The 17,047-nt window shown below is 36.6% G+C and overlaps 1 protein-coding gene across 4 annotated transcripts in view; it reads left to right on the top strand.

Moving 5' to 3' along the window:
• POT1 (protection of telomeres 1) overlaps nt 1–17,047 on the top strand; it is a 91,809-nt gene that overhangs the window by 52,161 nt on the left and 22,601 nt on the right. For 3 of the 4 annotated variants that reach the window (XR_013929180.1, XM_080393921.1, XM_080393922.1), the window contains exons 9-11: nt 4,997–5,287; nt 9,679–9,834; nt 15,793–15,950. Coding sequence is in view for 3 of the 4 variants with exons in the window: in XM_080393921.1 (XP_080250047.1) it covers nt 4,997–5,287; nt 9,679–9,834; nt 15,793–15,950 (605 nt within the window). In the remaining variant the exon portion in view is untranslated. The remainder of the gene's footprint in view (nt 1–4,996; nt 5,288–9,678; nt 9,835–15,792; nt 15,951–17,047) is intronic. The other variant, XM_080393923.1, reaches the window with a different exon arrangement.

The raw sequence follows: 17,047 nt of genomic DNA, 5'->3' as shown, positions 1-17,047 counted from the left end.
AAAAATGTTTAGTAATCACTGCTAGGGAACCTTATAGATCTAGAGGTGGTAAGACTTAGTATCGCAAAAGGAATGTTTCCAAGGATGGTTGTGGACTAAGAGAGCAATGCATTATTGAAAGAGGTTACCTGGGGGGGGGAGGGGGAAGGCTCTGGAACCTCTGTGCTTGGAATTTTTCAAGGCTTATGTGAACATTGATCTTCTCTTACTTTGTTGGCAGCCATGAATCACAGGGATCATAAGTTTTGGACATCTGCTTAGGTAAAAGATACTTTACAAGAGGTCTTCAGCTGAATTTAAACCCAAATTGGAATAGAAGTGCATTTCAGATGATGCAATAAATCAACCTAAAAAAAGAAAAAAAACCACAAAACAAACAAAAACCAAACAACACAATTTGATGTCTTAAAATAATTTTATATGTATAAATAATAATGGAGTTTAAGCTAAATGTACTCATGTTTCAAAATATTATCTTAAATTCCTGATACTTCCACAAATCAATGGTTAAATTTATTTTGGGAATTCTGCCTTATAAGAACATGTACATTAGTTTAGTATCAAGGCTTTTTTTTAGAGATATATTCTAAAAAGGCGATCTGTGACTGCAGTGGTTTTGTAAATCCTTTGCTTCTGCAATACAACAGTCAATTTTGGTGGAAAACTACCTGGGAGATGCTACTATTTCAGCTTTATACACTACTTACTGTTGCACTTTTCCATTGAGTGAGGTGAATAACACTACCTTCAGTTAAAAAAAAAAATAAAATTCAGGTGGTTTAGATTGCTGTACATCTATTTATAAACATTTCAAGATTAGCTTATTTTCAATGAGCACATTCAGGATGGACTTGTACCCTACAGAAAACAGAGTTTATTGTCCAGGTAGTTTGTTGAGGTGATATTTCAGCTTTTGTTCTTTAGTTTATAAAAACTATGCCAAAGACTCCCACAGTATGTATTGGAATTAACTTGCCTGCTTAGAACAAGCCAGATACATGGTGTCTGCTTGACTTTTGTCCCAGAAAGATATTTTTGTTTAGCAACCATTATTTATTGAATTTATTTAAAATTCTCAGGGAATTCTTAAAGTGATAACCATCTGCCCCCCTTCCCTGTTTCCCCTCCTCCCACCACCCCCATTTTTTTATAAAGTCCCCAATGCCTTTAGAAATGACACAAAAAACTACTGAAGGGGAATTGTCATACAAAAGTCTCAGATTCCTCTTTTCCCTAAGTTTAATTCAATTTCAAAATCATTTGTGTGTGGAAAATATAACTAGTTTACAGTATCAGCGCTTAACTTGGTCAGATCTACTTACAGTGCAATAATGAAACATTTGCCCATAGGTTTTGTTCATTTTATACTCTAGTGATTCCTTATCGCTTTAGCAATGATTTGTTTTCAAAGGACAAGCCTGGAGAATTTCTGTCAACTGTCATCTGTTCTATGGGTCTGACATAAGTAATTTTCCAGCTATGAAATACGTTGTTCCGTAACCCATTCTACATTTACTTGTCCTGTCCTGTTCTGTCCTTCACTAAATAATATTGTTGAATGCTGTTTACCTGGGAGACCACTCAGTGGCTTCTCCACTTACCTATACATATAGGTTTCCTTCAAGATCACTGGTAATTTTCTTATCTTGATGTTTCAGGTTTACCTTCTTACTTATTTCTTTTGTTATTTTATAACTGCCTTTCCCTACAGTAAGGCTGATTTCAGATACTGTAAACGAGGTACTAGGAGATGCCGAAAGTACAGTATGTTCAAACACAGCTTCATGAATGCCCAAAACATGACATAAAGGGAAAGGAGGGAAAACAGTCTGATGAAATATTAGTGGAAACCCAGGGAGACAAAGTAGTTTCTTGAACTGGTTTCCTGAGCAGGCTAGAGATCTAGGACAGAATTTTTAGTAAAAAAAAAAAAAAAGTAAAAAGATTTTGATGATTATTTAAAAGAATTAGTGAAGAAATAAGTAGGTAAAATGGAAATCAAAATGCTTTGAGAAACATTTGACATGTCAGATGATACTTTAAAATATGCTTGGAGTTATCTTTTGATAGTGGATGAATGAGTAAAAGTGATGAGAGTTTTCCTTCCCTCTGGTTGTTACCTATTTGAGAAACTATGGAATATAATGCCAGTGGCAGCAACTAAAGTCAATCTGTGTGGTTATATTGGATAACGTCTTATAGCGGAATATTTTTTTTTTCAGTTTATGGGTAATGGGCATAGTTAATTAAGAAACTCTGTCTTTTCCTGATTTTCCCATTGGCTTTTCTTGTATTTTTATGTTTAAACCTAAAGGTTAAAAGACTAAAGCTTTTCAGTGTTACAAGTGAAGAAAAACTACATTGTGAATTGATACATTTATGTGTTATGTCAAAGTAGGATTAAAGGAGTTCCTGTCACCAAGATTGAACTGCTTGTTTATGAATTTCCAAGGAATATTTAATTTGCTTTTTAAATTTCAGTGTGTTTATAAAATGTAGGCCTAAATCATTGGCATTATTTTGGTAAAAATCGCTGCTGTTTAGAACTTCTGTCACATCTTTCAGATTCTGCGTTTGTATATCATTAAGATTTTCAACCATTTGAAAATTGAGCACCTGGGAATCCTAAACTAGATTCTCTCACAAATGCTATATTCACAAGTCCTGTTGCTTTATTTGGTAAACAAATCTTAATTAAAAAAAGAGATGAATCGAAGCAGCTGGTTTGAGATTTCTGGATAATGAGTCATGCAAGGTTTTGGTATACATTTATGGAATGCAGGGAACAGTAAAACTAGACTAGATCCTTGAAGGAATGCTTCAGACTGAACACTGCTTTATATAGTAGCAGATACAAAGCTAAATCGGATTGATACAGGGGACCTGCAATGTGCAGGGCAGTAGACGTAAGAGTAATAGTGAAAGCTGTATTCATAATTCAAAGGATGAAAGCTGGTGACTGTTTGCTTTATAGAAAAAAAAATACCTCCTAGAACTGATATTTTCTTTTTGAATTCCATAATACTTGGAAGTGGGGCTATTGTGAGAGTCAGAAACAGGAATCCATAACTCTGCTCTGCAGTCGATCTGCTGCATGATCCTTAAAAATTAATTTCTCTCATGCCTCAGTTTCCCAATCTGTAAAAGCAATCCTGATGTGTACCCCGCATGAACATTTTGACATTTGTGGATAAAATACTCTTAATATTCTGCAGTGATGCTTTATAGTTACAGGTAGGTATTAGTCTGCCTCTTCAAAAAAAAAAAAAAAAATTGTGGTAGGAGCCTGAAGCTGGCCAAGTCCATGGGACCTGATGAGATGCGTCTGCTGGTTGTGAGGGAATTGGCAGATGAAGTGGCGAAGCCACTATACATCATATTTGAGAAGCAGCCATCCAGTGAATTCCCACTGACTGGTAAAGGGGAAACGTAATGCCCATTTTTAAAATGGAAATAAGGTAGACCCAGGGAACTACAGCCCAGTCAGTCTCACCTTGGTACCTGGCAAGATCATGGGGCAGATCCTCCTGGAAGCTATGCTGAGGCACATGGAAAATACGGATGTGATAGGTGACAGCCAGCCCAGCTCCACTAAGGGCAAATTGCGCCTGGCAGATTTGGTGGCCTTCTGTGGCAGGGCTACAGTGTTGGTCAATGAGAGAATAGCAACTGCTGCCATCTACCTGGTCTTGTGAAAAGCATTCAGTGTTGTCCCACATGACATCCTTGTGTCAAAACTGGATTTCACAGGTGGACCAGTGGATAAGCAATTGGCTGGATGATTGCACTCAGAGTTGTGATCAATGGCTCAATGTCCAAGTGGAGGCTAGTGACAGGTAGCATTCCTCAGGGGTCTGTACTGGGGACCAGTGCTGTTCAGCATCTTTGTTGGCAACATGGACAGTGGGACTGAGAGCACCCTTAGCAAGTTTACAGATGACACCAAGCTGTGTGGTGTAGTCGCCATGCTGGGGGGAAGGGATGCCATCCAGAAGGGCCTTGATAGGCTAAAAAGGTGGGCCCATGTGAATGTTATGAAGTTCAACCAGGCCAAGTGCAAGGTCCTGCACCTGGATCGGGGCAACCCCAAGCACAAACACAGGCTGGGCAGAGAATGGATTGAGAGCAGCCCTGGGGAGAAAGACCTGGGGGTGTAGGTTGACATGAAGGTCAACATGGCCCGGTGATGTGCACTCATGGCCCAGAAAGCCAGCTGAATCCTGGGCTGCATCAAAAGAAACATGACCAGCACATCGAGGGAGGCGATCCTCCCCCTCTACTCCACTCTCATGAGACCCCACCTGGAGTACTGCGTTCAGCTGTGGGGCCCCCAACAGGAGGAGGACAGGGACCTGTTGGAGTGAGCCCAGAAGAGGGCCATGAAGATGATCAGAGGGCTGGAGCACCTCTCTTGTGAAGACAGGCTGAGACAGTTGTTCAGCCTGGAGAAGGCTCCAAGGAGACCTCATAGCAGCTTTCCAGTGCCTAAAGGGAACCTACAAGAAAGCTGGAGAGGGACTTTTGGCAAGGGCATGCAGTGAGAGGACAAGGGGTAATGGCTTGAAACTGAGAGAGGGTAGATTTAGTTTGGATGAAAGGAAGAAATTCTTTACTGTGAGGCTGGTGAGACACTGGCACAGGTTGCCCAGAGAAGCTGTGGCTGCCCCATCCCTGGCAGTGTTCAAGGCCAGGCTGGATGGGGCTTTGAGCAACCTGGTCTAGTGGAAGGTGTCCCTGCCCATGGCAGGGGGGTTGGAATTGGGTGATCTTTAAGGTCCCTTCCAACCCAAACCATTCTGTGATTCTGTGATTGTTTTCTGCTCATTCACTTTGTTTTCTTGTTAATGTTTCTTTTTTTATATATATTTTGACTTTGCTCTTCTAATAGGACTAGGAACAAGTGCTCAATCGTCCATTCTTCATGCACATGATAAAGCAAAAGTGTATGTATGTTTTGATACAGTGCAACTATTTTTTTCTTCATATTTTGTTACAGATCAGGGAATACAACGGACAGATGCAGGGAATTACCAGTGTGGGATTTTCATCCTTGACATTTGATGGAAATGTAGGAGCTCCAGTAGTTCCTCGAGCCTCTAGCAAAGCTTACACTTTCATGGATGAAGAACTGAAAATAATAGAACAACTACGTGTCTGGGCAGCCAGTAATCTTTCCATCTCTGGACCAGCAGCAAAATTGTCTGGTGTTCAGCCAATGCTGTTCTTTGATCTCACTTGCCAGCTGGTAGGAAAAGCACAAGTAGATGGATCTTCCTTTCTTCTAAAGGTAGATTTATTTTTTAAAAAAATCTTAGATTTATTTATTAAGACATTGTGATTGTATTTTCAGTAAAACAGACCTATTCATTTATTTAAATAATGTTACATAGATAAATATTTAATGGTTAAGTAAATTTATGATCTTTGACCATTTTATTTTTATGAAAACGAGAAATGCCAGTTCTCTTTAGTTGTTCATCTGATTAATTTCTTCAGAAAGATTTTGTAAGATGGCATTGGTATGGATCATGAATTCACAAACATTTATACAAAAATATCGCAAGACTTCTTGAAGTTGAAAAATACTGTTTTAAATACTAACCTTGTTTTATAGTTAGCACCGAGTAGTGCTCTTTTTTTCTAGATCTGCTGGGTATAATTAATGTAGTAAGTAGCACTATCTAGAAAAGTAATGAATGGATTATGTTGTCTATCCTGATGGATTTTTAGGTAGCTTCTTTTAGTTATATTTAAGCACTTCGGGAATCAGTGCTCAGTGAAAGTACAAAATGCAAAGAGCCACGCAACAGGGGAGTACTTTCCAAGGGTGATACTTAACGTCTGCTAAATGAAAAGGTCTGAATAATTTTCCTGGTTTTGGCTTGGAATGTATCAGTCTGGTGTTATTCTGACATCCTCTGTATTTCTTTTTCTTCCTTTTATAAGGTGATTGTTAAAATGTGAGTGATGAACAGCCTGTTACTTTCCATTTTATGACTTCATAAAATTATTTATTGGTTCTACTGTATTAAGCTATATTGTTACAACAGTTTTAGAAAGAGCACGCTGCATTAATCCTTCACTAACACAGCAAAGATTTTTCTTGTGCAAAACGATACATGCACTACACAGAAACAAACCTTGTATCATCCTGTAATATGCTTTGCAGCTTTTACAAATACTTTCATTAAATTACCCCTTGTGAAATAGATGTCAAATGAGACCCACTAAAATTTCAGAACTCTGTGGAGTCTAATTACGTTGTTCATTAATAAGTATATGTTGAGCACCGAAGGACCCTTTGCAATGACAGACAACTGCTTTCTTAAATTGTTAATATTTCTTTACATTCTTTTCTGTGTTGGAAGATCTGAAGTCAATTTTTTCAGTTTTGTACAGTAAAGATAATGACTTCAGAAGAGGAAGACCTAAGATAGACTTAGGAAGGTAAAAGTTTGGAATCAAATACCAGTAGCTCAGTTTTTCTGATATGCAATTCTTTTGAGAGTATATTGGTTTTTAGTAGTATAAGATATTAATTAATTAAATCTGTATTAAAATGTATCAGACAAGCTTAAAAATGGCAGCTTATATTGGTGTGCTGTTTCTATTTTTTTCCCTTTTTTCAAGCATGGCAAAATCCCTTTCTTATATCAAATGTTGGTCTTCATAGAAGAGAGAATTTAAAAAATTGTAGACATATCTCTGTTTGGTTGATTCACTAAACAAACCAAAAAAAGCCTAAATTCAATACCAGTTCAATTGAGTGAACATTAAATATTATTATATTAGTTTGGTTATATGTTTCACAATAATTTATTATGTCATTCCAAGTATATCAAGTTATATTAATGGCTGATTATACTTTAAAATATAATGAGTATTTTAAGTGTTGAGATCAGTGGGCTTTGCTTCAAAGACAACTGAAATGAATTTTGGTGATTTTGTGCTTCACCCATAGCATAACTTTTAATAATATACCTGATAAATTAATTGTGATATGCACAGCACCTAAGGCTGACATGGCATAAAGATAGTATCACTTACCATTTTCTGAGAATTTTGCTATTGAAACTGATGGAGACTAAAAAAATTCTTACTAGAAACTAGTCTGTCATTTAACTTTTCATAAGACTTCTGCTATTATTCTTTTCTTTCCTCCTATGTTGTCTGTGTTAAGCTATTTCATACAATTAGCATACTCTGCTGAAGAGAGAAACAGCGTTCATTGTGTCTCTTCCCTTTCAGAGTTTTGCCGACAATGGCAATGAAAGGTTGCCACTAACTATTCCTTAGCTCCAGTCTGTTCATGACTAGTAATGGAATGATTTGCTGTTTCTTACCCAGAATTAATTTAATCATGTTGGTTTTGTAAACCAGGGCTTCTGTTTTCATCAGTAATTTAATTAAAGTGAAGCTGGCAAGTTCCTGAGGTAGAGAGCTTGATCTGTTTTCATATTTGTGCAAGTAAAAAATAAACTACTCTTTGTGGGGGAGTTTTTAATTTTTTTTGTAAATAAAGCTTACTGGCTTACAAATTCCTCCAAAAGGTGCCCTGACGCAAACCCCAGTAGTTCTTCTGGTGAAGGATGTTTTAAAGCTATGTAGTCTTCCTTGTATCTGGGAGGGAGCATTCAGGTTTCTTTTGGTCCATTTGTCAGATCCATCTCTTCAGTGTAGAACTTCCAAAGTGTCCCAGGTAAAGCCAGTTGAAAAATAATAGGAAATTTGACATACTTAAGGTTCTTTATTTTGTCAAAGTGACTAAATTCATAATATGCACTAAAACTATGTTTCTCAAGCTCAGTTCTGGAAAAGGTTTGATAATTCAAGCAATGAGCAACCTCTCTCTGAAAGGTGGTTTTAAGTATTTCATGGTACAGGATCAGAAGATAATAGGTTTTCTTTTTTTTTAATCTTTGACAACATGTACCGCCTCATTATCTGGGTCCTTCAGAATACACACTTACTTGGGAACATTAATTTGATGTTATGGGTGATTTTTCACTATGGACAGTTTTCCCTTTTATCTCTTGATTTGGGATGAGTATTTCAGCCATGAGTTATTCTCAGTGTATTTACACACGGCTTTGATTCTTAGATCTTTTCCTGTGGGTCCTTTGATCCACAGCAGTTAAGCATAAGGAGTAGAAACCCTTTAAAAAATTAAGCTTTGGTGTCTTTTTTTTTTCCCTTTTTTTTATTCCCTTTCTGCAATACCTAACTCATGAGACAAATGGGCCTTGATATCACAAACTATCTGAAAATTAGCTTCTATTGAACCTATATGCATGTGTCCTGGTTTTGGCTGGGACAGAGTTAATTTTCCTCCTATAGCTGGTACAGTGCTGTGTTTTGGATTTAGGATGAGAAGAATATTGCTAACCCATTGAAGTTTCTAGTTGTTGCTGAGTGCTTCTAGTAAGTCAAGGACTTTCCAGCTTCTCATGCCTTGCCAGCAAGAGGGCTGGAGGGGCACGAGAAGTTGGGAAGGGGACACTGCCAGGACAGCTGACCCAAACTGACCAAAGCCATATTCCATACCGTATGATGTCGTTATCAGCATATATATATACTGGGGTTAGTTAACTGGGGGGGCAGGGTATTGCTCCCAGTTGTATTGTGCATCACTTCCTTGTTTGGGGTTTTTTTTTCCCCTTGAGTTTTTTTCTTTCTCTTTTTGTTATGTCCCTTTCCATTACAATTATTAATTATTATTAGTAGTATATTACTTTATTTCAGTTATTAAACTGTTCTTATCTCCACCTATGGCTTTTATCTTTTTTTGCCTGATTCTCATCCCTGTCCCAATGGGGGAGGCAGGGAGCGAGCAAGTGGCTGCGTGGTACTTCGTTGCTGGCTGGGGTTAAACCACAACAGCTTGAAATCCTATGAAATGCACCTTTTTAGTCTTACAGCCCAAATTGCTCTGGATTTTTCTTTTTCTGTGGCCAGTATTTTAGATCATTATTTTTGTTGTCTTTGAGAAGAGTGTGTTTTCATGAACACAGGACACCATAGTTTACAGAATATGCCTTAAGCAGTTATCACTGAAATCTTAATGTTTGGTTTCAGTAGTAAGACATCGGTTCTGAAGTGCTGAGTCTGTTGGTAAAGTTAATTTTTCACAGTAACTTTGATGGCTCAAAAATGACTACTGATATTTCAGTACTTAAGTGTATCAAGAACTTAGCTTTAGGCAAACAGTTTTTTAAATCCTCATTATTAAGTATGTTTGCTGATGTTTTTTAGTACATTCTGGGTAACTAGCAGTATATCAGCATACAGCAAATAATCAGTAATTAAGGAGTACATGCTGTGTACTCAGTGTTCATACACTATAGCTGGAATAGTTAAAAAAAGCCTATAGCAGGATTAAAATATTTAATATAGACAGTTCTGCATGTGGTGATACCTAATAGTTGTAACAGCTGAATAAACAGCTGAGGTTTTGCTAGTGCTGATTTTTATTATTATTTTTTTGAGGAATAGTAATTTTTAAAAACTCCATAAAATTAATATAAGTAATTCAAGAACTTTAAGACTGAGACTCCAATTAACATTTCTTATTGTTACCAGTTTTTAATCAAACAACAAATTTGTTAAAAAAATAAACATTATTTAAAATCTCAATCTAAAGTATTCTGAACGTATTGAAATAGTTTATTTGCATTTCAGGTATGGGATGGCACAAAATGCCCCTACCCAACATGGAAGGTGCCTGTGGAAGCAAAAGACCTGGAAGGAGATAAAGTTCTTCTTCAACAGCTGCGAAATCTAACAGTGGACATTCTAGTCTATGATAACCATGTACAACTGGCAAAATCACTCAAGGTAATGCACAATTTGGTATTTCTGACTTTTGTGGCCTATTTTCTGCTTAGAACTTATTTTAGAGAAGGTATAAGTTTGGTTCTGCTGTTAATTAGTTTCAAATATTCCTCTTTATCTTTCCCTGTATTTCCCCATACCTTTAATCTGAATGCAAAAATCCTTCAACACACAGGCCTCATTACCCTAAAATTGCCATGAAAAAAAGTTATTTCAATTAAGTTATTTCCAGACACTGTAATATATATAATCCTGTGATAATAATGCACAAAAAATGTATTCTGTAGTTTAGAATTAATTAAATTGTATAAATTGGGGTTAAACTTGTAGTCCCGTTAAAGGATCGTAATTCTGAAGTCAATAAAAGATTTTCTGTTCTATAAACTCCTGCAATTTGAAGTGCAGTCTTCATTTAGTGGGTCAGTAATGTTGATTATGCTTAGATAGAGAAAACAACATAATTAAACATTTGATCTTCGGCAATACTGCCATCTTGCTTCTGAATACAGTAAATGAGCGAAGAATATTTCTTTCGGTTTATGCCTTGCCCTCTATAACCAAGCATCATTTTTTTAAGAAGGTGTTTACCAGAAAATAAAGATAAGTGATAGCCATTTGTCAGGCTGAAGCTATCAGCAGACATGAAATCAATTTGATATATTAATACCTGTCCATAAGTAAATGACAGATAGCAAAATAACTTGCCTTTGTGTAAGAAATCATAAGAAAACTTACAGAAGTATTTCATTACTTACAGGTTCTCTTCCAGAACTTTTCTTTTGTTAACTGGTAAAGTCTGTTGACATAAATAACTGAGGATGTTCCAATGAAGCAATATGTTTTGAAAATCAAGGGGGAAATATTTTAATATTAGATATTATAACACTAATAATAACAAAACATATTTCCTCAAGTAGCTGATGATATTCCTTTTATTACTCTCCCACTTTGATTCAGGAATTCCTAGTGAACATGTGTGTATATGTGAGAATGCCTTCATCGGTTACCAGGTTTTTTTGCCTTCCTATAAGCCCTTTCTTACCTGTAAAGCATCTGTTGGATACTGCACTCATGTAGCAGAAGATCTAATGTCAAAGAAATGTGTTAAGAAACCAGGTTTGACTTACATAGCAACATGAATTGTTTTTTGTCCTTCTGGCCATGTCCAAAATTGCAGTTAGTTACACTCATGAAGGCTGTAAAAGTTTTAAGGTCGATCATTTTTGAAAACAGCTTTTTAGCTGAGATATTGAAGAAAAAGTGCTGATACCCTAACAATTAAACTTCAGGAAAATTTAGGAAGTTGAGGTTACGATACGTGCAATTAATTTTATTTCATAGAATAAGGATGATAGAATTTTGAGGGACTTTTCCTAAAATGAAAGGTTTAATAAAAAGTTTGTTTTTAAATACTGTTGGAAATTGTGTCACGTCATAAGAAAATATAATTAAAGTACTCTATTATTCTGTATAATATTTGATTTAGTTCAGGGTCTTGTTATGCAAAGATATTTTTTTTTAAATCATTTATGTAGAAGTGTGAAGCTGGAGAGCGTGTAGTGTATGCATGTGTACCTTCCCAAGGGCGAACATGATGACAGTGTGGACAGAAACCAGACTAGATGTTTTGCCAGGTCATGGTTTCGGAAACAATAAAAGTGCAGTATTTTTCAGCTATCTCTTCTGCATTTCACAGTAGCTTAGAATTGCCTTTTTTGTTGGAAATTATTATGGAATTTTTTAGGTTACACTCTCCAATGTTGTGTACCATTTGCAATGACGTTTGCAGCTCTGAAATGATGTTTTATGTAGGAACAATTTGTTTTACACAGCCTTGATACCAAGAAGGGCAGATTGAAAATAAAACTGAAATATTTGTTCTTACTTTAAAATTGTATCTGTAGGCACATGTTCCGTCAAGGAAGCTCTGAGTAAGCATTACAGTCTAGAGAATGTGGGTAATGTCTTACAGTAAATTTTTAGCAAATCCTCAAGTACAATGTTGGGGATATTACCACAAGAGTTTTTAAACCTCCTTGTTTGGTTTGTCTGTCCAGAGAACGCTGGAAGATATGAGCATTTTATCCCATTTTCTGATACAGTCAAAAAATACTTAAAATTTTCAATGGAAAGAACTTCAGTAATATTGGAGGTACACTGCAGTTAATATTGTAAGTAGAATTTTTGTCCCCTGTATTTACTGGCCTCCCTTTCCTGCTGGGCAAGATAGTGGCTTTTCAGCATTTGCTGCCTTAACAGAACAGAGTTTTCAGAAATCTCATCTCTGAAGTAGATTTCCATTGTAGTTCATTATTCTTCAGCATTTCTTAGTACAGCTTTTCCAGAGACTCTCAGGCTTCACTGACCTTGTCGTGTGACTTGGGAATAGGTCTGTGACATGCGTTTCTCCATCTGGGGCATTTTGGTAGATGGTAACCATCAAGGTGAGCAGTCAGTGCACAGTAGGAGTCCGGCTGTCCAATTTCCTTATGTACTGTCATTCTTTGCATATACAGAACTGTGCGTTCCTCTTACAAAACTGATCATATTAAACCTTGTTGTCATGTGTTTTCTGGATAGCACAACTGAAACAATTAACCTTGAGCATACATACAAGCCCTACCTAGTCTGTAGTTTCACAGTACTTGCTTTGTGTTATGCATCTTCAGATGCAGATTTTGAATATTTTCAGCTGTTCCACACGCTGTATACGGTGTCATGTCTTTTTTGGTAGTATTTTGGACTAGGAAGCCTTGCCTGCTTTTCTAGTGTCTGAGTCACATTTCCAACCTGCAACTTGAGTTACATAGCTGTAATATCTAGCATCATGTTCTTCAGGCCTGGATGGCATTCCTTTGACTTGTCAGTGGCATTTTCCCCACTTCTGTCTTTACTCATTAAAAAGAGGGGGGCAGGAACACCCCCCACCCATCCCACCCCCAAGTCCTCCAAACCTTTCAGTGGATTTCAGTTAGTATTTTTTTTATTGCAAGGGACCACACCCAAATGCTGTGTATATGCTTCCTCTCATTTGCAAAAAGTTGTGCACAACTTCCTCAGTAAAATTAGACTATTGATACGATAAAATGATGACAAAAATCTCGCTGAATACAGTCAACCATAAAATAGGCATAAAAATTAGTACTGATGATTTTAAGTGATAGCTGTAGATAACAGCCTCTTGTCATGAGTGTCTTTCTGGCCAAACATGAATATTTAACTGCCATGATAAGTGACCATTCCAAATTTATCAGCATCTTAAATGTGACTCTTTGTTTTGAAATAAACACGAGAATTTGCTACATTAAAATGTTGTTTTAGTAGGCCAGTGTTACAGAGAACTGCATACATGACTTCTTAATTTTAATTCCTTTTAGCCTCAATATGTATTTTTAAAATAGTTGTATTTTAATTAGGGTATTAGTGTATTTTATATTACTGCAAGAAATGTTTTCTTACTGCTTTAATTTCATTTTAAACGAACTTGCTCTAAATGAGGTAGGGTAGTTCATAACCAGAACTGCTGTAAAGTCAAGTAAGGAGTTGGTTTTGTACTAATTTTAGCGATGGCTCTGTAAATCATGGTGTTTACATTAATGTAGATTATCATTTCCTCTCAGGTATATAAAGTGTGCTGGATCTGCAGGCATGCTGTAAGCAACAGAAACACAGTAACATTTTTAGCAGCAACACCTACCTTTGCTTGCCACTGTTAACTGTAAGCAATGCTGCCCCCCAAAGGACTTCACGGAAATTGCACTTTGTGTGCACGGTCAGGTCTGGTGGTCTGTGTTGACATTCACAACCTTCCAAACTTTTTCAGTGTTTGGCGATGATGATGATAATACATCCCTTTTGTATAGTTCTCATTTATATTAAAATATATAAAATACTAACATTTTCAGAAAAAGGATCTAATAAAATGCATATATAGCATTTTTATGGTGATTATAAATCTTGGGGAAGTTTAGTGTTGTGCTAAAATACATAATTTGGTTGACTTCTGCATGAATTTTAGGACAGAAGTTTAGAAGGCAAAACCAGCATTTTATATTCTTGGTTTCTGGGCTCTCCTCTCTTACATTTAATGTTTTGTGTTTGTACAGTTAGTAAATACTTTTTCTCATACTTTTTTTTTAAAGAAAGAAATTCTTCAATTATAATTGATTTTTTTCCTGCTTATAAACAAGTCACTCTTGAAAGTTAAAAAAAGTCACTTGGCACTACTAGATTGACATAAGATTTTTAGATAAGCAGAACTTAGAACTAAGAACTTTCACAAAAATTCTCCAAAAGCATTTGTCATAGTCATTAAATTAGTTATATAATATCTGTCTCTTGCATTTTTGGATATTTAACGTAAGTGAAATTTAGCATCTGGAAAGAAAAAAGAAAAGGAAAAAAAGAAAAAAAAAAAAAAAAAAAAAAGCCTCCAGATAAGCCTCTTATCTGCTATCTAAATGCACAAGCTGTCCTGTTAATATTCTTTGAATGGACAAAATGAGCAGCCCCCTAATGGTGCAGATCAATTAAAGATCTGGTGAAAGCCACATGCCACAATCAAAACAGGTGCAAACTGAAGTGTGCTTTTTATGTCCCTGGTGCCTGAATTTGAAAATATGCTTTTTTAATGTGTGATTGTTTAAAAAAGCAGTTCGATACCAGTAATGTATAGTCATAGTCTGTTCCTTGATATGTAGGCAGATTCTAGAAGTGGGATGCTGCTCTATCTGCATTTATGCATACATTTCTAAGTGTCATACTAAGACCTGGACAATACAGTCTAATAGGAATACTTGTTAGGTTTCTACTGGTTAAAGCAGGAGCTGAAGCTGAAATAAGACTTAACTGATTGGCTACTGTAATATTAATATTAATTGAAGTCAATTTAAAATACTTTCATCTTTTACATAGGGCTTTTTAAAAGACACTCAAAGTGAACATAAATCTAGGTTAATGAATGTGTAGCTTGCCATCTGTCAGTTGGATCTTAGGTTATACTTTAACTGTCACCCAAATATATACTTTTTTAATTTGGTTTAAAGGCCATTAAAACATAGGAAAATTAACTATATAATTAAGTCTCCAGATGATCTACTTTTAGAACCTTGGTTTTGTTTTTTTGGAGGGGGTGAGGGATGATGGGAGTGGTATTTTGAAATAAAAGCAAAGTTACAAAGATGTGTTTGATGTTCAGCACTCTAACTGCTTTCTTAACAGGTACTTCTATAAGTTAGCCTAAGTCTATTCATGTACCTTCATAAAACCATTCCAAAGAACACAAAATAATTCTAAGCAGAACAAGAAGCATGTTCTCCATGTACCTGAGGAGAAAATCTAAGTTAGGAACAGTGCCAAAATCTTTGAATTTCTAACATTTCTTGCCTGTGGTCCTGGTGCTGAAAAAAATTTTATCTGCAATGTAAGACTAAGATATGATAAAAAAATGTGTTTGCGTGTATAAATAAATAGATAATGTTATGCATGATGATGGTCATGAGGTCAATTGCTGAGTGCGATCATACATGGACAAATCACAGCATGTCAGTCTCTGGAGGGCTGTATTGTAAATATAGAAGACAAATTGTACCCTCAGGAAAGGAATAATTGCCTTGTTTGATCTGTCTTCTGAGGACTGCTTGAGAATCAGATTTACTGAGAAGGCTTATGCTGGTTCTGAATCGGCCTTCACTGCCAGTAATGTTGTCTGATAAAGATCATGCCGAGAGGTTTTGGAGTATCTTTGAAAATATTCAAAACTCACCTGGAGACAGCCCTAATAAATTTTTTCTAGGTGACTACTGTGCATATGACGGTTGCACTAGGCAATCTCCAGATATCCCTGACAACTTCATCTATTCTGTGATTCAGTGAAAACAGGGGAGAAGTTTTACAAGGCCTAGCATTTTCCAGGTAAATAGCTAACTTCGTGTTATTCTTTTCTTTTTTTTTTTCTTTAAGATTGGAAATTTTCTGAGAATTTACAGTATTCATACGAAACAAGCAAGTGCTGCTGCTGATGTCTCTCATATAGAATTTCATCTTCATGGTGGCACCTGTTATGGTCGAGGAATAGGAGTCTTGCCAGAAAGTAACCCTGACGTTAAGGAACTAAAAGAGTAAGTTTTATATGTAGAGTTCTTTCCTAGAGGAACTCTACGCTAAATTTGACAGTTATTTGTAACACCTGTACAGTTTAGAATTATAAATGTATGTAAGAACCAGAAACTCCGGAACATAATATGTCTTTAGTACCAGATGAAGACTAAGTATTCCAGAGGATACGTAAACAAAGGCTAATTTTTTCAATTTAAAATTCAGTAGGGATTAAGAGTTCTATTTTGAAGTACTGTAATAATAAGGCTAGGACACATTAACATCCTTATTCTTTTTTATAGTGCATGTGACCTTTTAAAGATAAAAGCTATGGTTAAGCAAATTGAGCAAATTCTGAGCATGTGCTTATACGTTACTTGGAAATGGTGAGACTTAAGGGTATTCAAAATGAACCATACAGTATAAATGCTTTACTGAACTGCATTATATACATAAGGAATCACAGAATGATTTAGGTTGGAAAGGACCCATAAGATCATCAAGTACAACCATTAGCCCAGCACTACCAAGTCGTCCACTAAACCATGTCCCTAAGCACCACATCTACACCTCTGTTTACTACCTCCAGGGATAGTGATTCCACCACCTCCCTGGGCAGCCTCTTCCAATGCTTGACCACCCTTTTCCATGAAGACATTTCTCCTAAGATCCAGTCTAAACCTCCCCTAACACAACTCAAGGCCATTTCCTCTTATCCTGTTGTGTCTTACTTGAGAGAAGAGACTGATGGTCCACCTCACTATAAGCTCCTCTTTCAGGCCGTTGTAGAGCATGGTACAGTATCTTCTCAGCCTTCTGTTTTTTTTACTCCAGACTAAACAACCCCAGTTCCCTCAGCCGCTCCACATAAGACTTGTGCTCCAGACCCTTCCCCAGCTTTGTTGCCCTTCTCTGGACACGCTCCAGCTCCTCAGTGTCTTCATTGTAGTGAGCGGCCCAGAACTGAACACAGTATTCGAGGTGCAGCCTCACCAGTGACAAGTACAGGGGACAATCTCTTCCCCCATCCTGCTGGCCACACTATCTCTGATACAAACCTGGATGCTGTTGGCCTTCTTGGCCACCTGGGCACACTGCTGGCTCAATATTCGAGCAGTTG

The sequence above is a fragment of the Falco punctatus genome (genome assembly GCF_963210335.1).
Source record: "Falco punctatus genome assembly, chromosome: 6".
NCBI lineage: Eukaryota > Metazoa > Chordata > Aves > Falconiformes > Falconidae > Falco > Falco punctatus.
This window is presented reverse-complemented; position numbering and strand designations above follow the sequence as displayed.